Below are 6,000 nucleotides of genomic sequence, written 5' to 3'. Positions count from 1 at the left end.
AAGATATACTTCCCCAAACGTGCATTAGTCATCCTAAAACAATGACAAACGGATGATGCCATTGCAAAGAAATTAAGTGCAAAACAAATCCTTTGTACGAAGAGTAGGCCAAATCAATTATAAAATGGTGAGTCCCACGGTGTATGACTGTATCTCCTTAACATACTACCTGATTGAAGGATTTGAAAGTGGGTCAGAAGACTAGAAGGCAAAAGCAAGGTGGTTCACATTAAAGACAGTCAAAACACGATTTATAGAGAAACGCATTTATGATTCAGAAATCAACAGCATCTAGAATACATATGTGCAATATGTACAAAACTCACATAAACAAATATTAAGTTAAGGCCAACAGTATGTTGAACTGCAGACCAGTTCATTGCTAAAAAATAAAATACAAACAATCTAACATCCTTAATGTTCAATTGAGGCAGTGTAATTGTATAAATCAATGTCAGATTGCTGCAAGGTTCAGGTGCTAGCCACACCTTCGAAACATTTGCATCGACTTGGGGCAACACAAAAACCATACAACGCTCATTGAAATGCTAAAAAGAAGTTCAGTCCATAAATAATGTCCAAGCAACTCAAGAACTGCTTATCTGCTCAAGTCTCCGTTTTAAAAGTTCACATTTTCGCTTTAATTGCTCCTTCAATGAGATTAGTTTTTGTTCATCTTCTTGCATGCTGAGGATGCACTCAGTCGCCTTCTTCAGTATTACCACTTTGGCAGCTTTCTCGTTGTTGGCTACGTCAGGAATTTCATCCCTCAATGCGAAGAAACTTAATTTGAGTTCGTTCCGCCGCTGCCGTTCAAGCACGTTATGAGTCCTCCTCTTATCGTTATCCTCAGAATCTGACGTCCTGGGACTCGCACATTTTCGGTTGTGGCTAATTTGTTTAAGCACCCGGCTGTTGCTCTCGAATTTAATCCTCTTGACAGCGGGCTGCTCATTTCGCATGGATGGGTGGGCAGCGTAATTATGTTGGTGGATATTAACATGACACCGCTTGAGGACGACAGGGCTCTGGTGTGTTGCGTTCGAATCGGACTTCCTCGCTGACTTTCTCTTTTCCACAGTGACGACGTCAATTTCCTCTTCCTCGTCGTCATCATCATCATCATCTATTGGGAGGAGAGCAAATAATATGTCAGCTTGTCATTCAAGGCACTGTAATATCCTCTTTATAGTAGAGGCAATGCAGCATGGATGTGTTCTTATTCATTGTACACAACCTTGTGTAGATTAACTGGCTTTAGTAAGAGGACACAATTGCGATCATCACTACAGTCTGGGATTAACACTTTAACAACCATCTCTAAATGATTAGTGTTCAATATTTATGTATAGTAAACCAACAAAATGCAAACATTGCCATCAAATAATGAATACATTTTAAGTTTACATTACAGTTACTCACCAGAATCGCTATCACTGCTGCTACTACTACCACTGTTTGGTGGAGTATCTAATGGCAGTGTTGTGGAAGTAGGTGTGGATGACGGATTGCTGGGATTTGAGCTGTCAGTCAATGGAAAGGGAAACACTACAGATGGGTCAATGCACTGCGAGGCAGGAGGGTTCATATCCTGAAGGTAGCTGACGTTTGGGTTTGACTGACAGTTGTCGGTTGAGTCACTCCTGGAAGACTCCTTCCTCGCAACCTGCAGTGATGCTAATCTTTCAGACACCACCTTCTCCAGCTTGGCTGCAGCAGAAAAACCGCTCCACATGCAATCCTGAATGATAATAGACTTGAGAAAAGACTGAGAGTAGTCCGCATCACAAATGAAACTGTGGTTGACCACGTCGTCCCCGAGAAATTCTGAAACCATCTCCAGCTTGTCGGCAGTGGAGGGGAACGCGTCTGACAGCGAGGGTCGCCGGCTCGGGGAGAGAGGGGGAGTGGGGAGCAATTCAAATTTCTTCCATATATCCTCACTGGGCGCCGGTGGCTGACCGTGCTGTTGGTTATAGAAATCCTCCTCGTTGTCAAAATAGAAATAGGGCTGGTATGAATCGTAATCGTAATCATAGTTTTTACTTTCCATACTTGAATTCAGCGGCATGGTCAGCGCCTGTAAAAAGAAAGCATGGTTAACGTCTCGCCCTTTAAATTGTCACACAGCTGGTGAAAAATCTCATGCATAAGACAAGTTATCAAAGCCAGTAATGTTGACTTGAACTCTCAAACCAATAACGGTCTAACAGTGGTTGAACGTCAGAGCGGCACAGCAGGATCAGCTTGTCGTGAGACTAATCACACAAACCACAACTAACCAAATTTTGGAACTCATTCCTAAAAAGTGCCTGTTAACCTAATCTTGAAGCACTGTCCAATTCAAATATTTGTGCTCGTCTTTCAAAATGCCTTAATGAGGCGGGGTAATCAAATATATGGCCATATATGAACATGTAAAATTTTAAATATTTCAAAAGTCCGAATTCCAACAGCATTTGGGAAAATGTTACATGTATGAAAATTCCCATTTTGTACAATTTTTAAATATATGCTTCATATTTGTAAACGTATGTGCGTGTGTGTATGTGTTTTACATATATCCGATTGTATTTTAAAAAAAATATATATCTTTTTTTAAAAATCGATAAAAGCCTTAAAAGGCAATGAAGGGTATTTCAAGGGGACTTACCGTAGCCGTGGTGAGACTGAAAGAAAACTGACAATATTGTCGGATGTCCGTGAATGAAGTGTCAAATGAAAGGAAGTCCAAAGTGGGGGTGGATCGTACCGGCGTCTGGTATGAAAAGCTCAACCTGCGCACTCCAGCACGAGAGCGGTTGTGGTCACACCGCGCGCCTGCTTGTCATTTACTGCAAGATTTCGAACAGCTGCTCCCGCGGGCTTTAATACTACGGATTGCTTTTTTTCCCTTACTCTAGATATTCATGCGCCCCTTCCCGCCAAATGTTCATGGCGTAGTAAGATAAACAAAAGTCAAACGTTTCCTTTTCGCAATCCAATTAACACATAAGTTAATACAAATATACGAGGAAATTAATAAATATCACAAAGAGTCGCCTTTGTTTTATAAAAAAATTGTTATACAAAGGACTACTTTTCATCGCGGAGTCACCGATTGTGAGCAGTCAGTGGGGCGGAGCTTTGGGTAATTCCCGGAATCTACGAAGAGTAGTAAACCAGCACCCAACGCCTGTTCCTAACATATTTGACAAGATCCCGTTACATCTTACTATGGGATGCTTTGTGTCAAAGCTGGGAATTTTTTATACACCCACAAAACTGTTGAATTAGATAAAACATCGTAAACATTCGAATCATCCTTATCAATTAGCATATTTCTGACCATCATATCCAAATGTCTCTACTAAAGCGCTCGGACAATCATTTGAACATATTTCACCTATTTTCATATTCCCTCTGTTGTTGTTGAGTTTATTGTTATTTAACGCTGTGAATGTTATTTACATTAGCCAGTATTATTGTTGTCGTCTATTTATATGATCACCATCATAATAACCATTATTATCATAAGAAGTTAGTGCATCAATTATTGATTATTAACAGAAGACTGAAATATAGCCTTTCATCTAGTCCTTGTGGATGAAGGGACCAACATTGCCTCATGCCAAGTTATTCTCCCAGACGTGGTTGATGCTTCCCTCTAGTGACAATGTATATAATGGCATTGGGTTTGGCATTGAGAGACAAACCTTGAATTTATACATTGTATGCAGTCAGTAAGCCTTTCAATTTAGAGTCGCATTAAATTGGATTCGAGTGTTTAATTCTATACAAAAATTATGTTTAGGAATTTAAGCATCGATATTTATTGTTATTTTTAATTATTAATTAAAGAGATAGTTCACCCAAAAATGAAAATTCTGATTATTTACTTAACCTCATGCCATTCCAGATGTGTGACTTTCTTTCTTCTGCTGAAGACAAGTAAAGTTTTTTACATACGTATCTGTAGGGCCATACAATGCAAGTGAATGATGGCCAGAACTTTGAAGGTCCAAAAAGCACATAAAGGCACCATAAAAGTAATCCATAAGACTCCAGTGGATAAATCTGTGTCTTCAGAAGTGATATAATAGGTGTGGGTGAGAAACAGATACATTTTTAAGTCCATTTATTCTATAAATTCAGATTCTAAGCCTAAGCAATCGTATAGTTTCAGAAGACATAACGGAGTCTTCTTAATTACTTTTATTTCCCTGTTGTGTTTTTTTTCCCCTAATAGAATCTTTGCTTAATCAAATTAAACCAATCACCTGTCCTATTACTCATATAACTATGTGAGATATATTTAAACATGTTACCTGGCAGATGTCAGCAGAATCTGCTGTGTGAATGTGATGAGCTGTGATTCTCTTGGCCAACACCCATAGTGAGACACTGAAGGTCCACTTTGTATGGTCAGTGCATTCCCATTGGGTCAGGATTTAAATAGTTGCAGGCTTTCCCCAGTGCACACTTGGCACTGAGACAAAAACCTTTTGTGGTAATCCCAAGGTGAAATCTTTCCCCTCTCTGCTTGCCTCAGCACTTTCTCACACCCAGGACCCTCTCTCGTGACTAAACATGGCCCTCAGGCATTCGGCAAATTAAGGGAAGGTGGGTAACCGAGGCAGGGTGAAGCAGACCTGACAGTTCCTAGAAGGATCCTTGTGTAAGATGAATCTGTGGTCAGCTGTATATTGTATCACACGTCACTATGCCATGTTGGGCACATCACATGAAATATCTAGATGCATAAGAAGAGTCACACCTGTGAGAGGAAAAATTGGCACACAGATCATGTGACTGAGTTCAATTAAATTTAGCCTTTATTCCGAATTAGGTCACTCTCTATGCATGATCAGAGAGCAGCTCCATGCCATAGTGCACACCTAGTTACACATTCACATTTAAGGGCTAATTTTTTAAGAACTGCTTAAGGCACTTAAGAGTGGATGAATGGACTTGAAGCATTCATTCATGTTTTACTGATTCCCTATTGTGAATCTATTTTCCTAATAGAAACTTTGCTTAATCAAATCAAACCAATCACCTGTCCTTTTACTCACCACGTGAGCTATATTTTAACAAGTTACTTGGAAGATGTCAGCAGAATCCGCTACAATCTACAATGGGGACTAACTTCAGGCAGGGATGAAATATCGCCCTGTGCCTGAGATAGAAGATCCTTCCTGTTCGGAATCGCCCAAAGTGAGCCGTCGAGGGAAGAGATTAGCTCCGAGAACCAAGCCCTGTTCGGCCAGCGCGGTGCTATCAGTAAGAGGCAAAAACCCTTGTTGGCGAACTCTGGGCAACTGCTACCTTAGGGGGGAGTTCTTAACTCCCCCGTTGGTATTTTCTGTCTGGACAGTAAATCTGCTCCCACATACGGGCATCCAGCAATATAACTGACCTGAGTGACAGGAGCTTGCCCTGGGCCCTAAGGAGAACACAACGTGTCAGAAATACAGCTGACAAGAATGTGGGTCTCCTTGATGATTTATGTAAGAGGCTACCGCTGTATTGTCCACCCGCACCAAGACATGGCAGCCTCAGGAGGAGGTATTTCAGGGCCAGAAATAAAGCCATCAACCCGAGACAGTGACTGTGACAACCAAGCTACCCCGCCCGTCAGGGAGGCGTCTGTCGTTAGCAGCCTGCGACAACAAGACGCACCTAGAGTGGGACCCAAGGCAGAAAATCGGGGTCTGAACCACATAGAAAGGGAACGAAGCCTGAGGCGTGTAACCCTTTTTAGCCTTGGGGTTTTGGCCCTTAGAAGAAATCCCCTGGCTTTGGGCCACAACAAAAATGGTCTCATGAGCAGAAGGTCCAGAGGGATCACCGAGGGTGCGGTCGACCTGGGACCTGGAAATCGTTGATACTGATAACAGTGCAACCTTGACCTAGTCTGACTTTGCTCAGGGTGATCTGAATGGACTCAATCCTAGCGGGAGACAGTTGTGCCCACATTGTGATTGAACTCCATACGATGCCCTGATAGACAGTGTTCTG

The 6,000-nt window shown here is 41.6% G+C and overlaps 1 protein-coding gene across 1 annotated transcript; it reads right to left on the bottom strand.

Annotated features, from left to right (window-relative positions):
- Positions 1-267: 267 nt before the first annotated feature.
- On the bottom strand, positions 268-2,826 carry LOC127649331 (transcriptional regulator Myc-B). The gene is made up of 3 exons (XM_052134384.1): positions 2,654-2,826; positions 1,423-2,080; positions 268-1,126 (listed from the first exon to the last, which is right to left on the bottom strand). The coding sequence occupies exons 2-3, from the start codon at positions 2,069-2,071 to the stop codon at positions 588-590; spliced, it is 1,188 nt and encodes a 395-aa protein (XP_051990344.1). The 5' UTR covers positions 2,072-2,080; positions 2,654-2,826; the 3' UTR covers positions 268-587.
- Between the last annotated feature and the right edge of the window lie 3,174 nt (positions 2,827-6,000).

Source organism: Xyrauchen texanus, chromosome 9 (assembly GCF_025860055.1).
Source record: "Xyrauchen texanus isolate HMW12.3.18 chromosome 9, RBS_HiC_50CHRs, whole genome shotgun sequence".
NCBI lineage: Eukaryota > Metazoa > Chordata > Actinopteri > Cypriniformes > Catostomidae > Xyrauchen > Xyrauchen texanus.
This window is presented reverse-complemented; position numbering and strand designations above follow the sequence as displayed.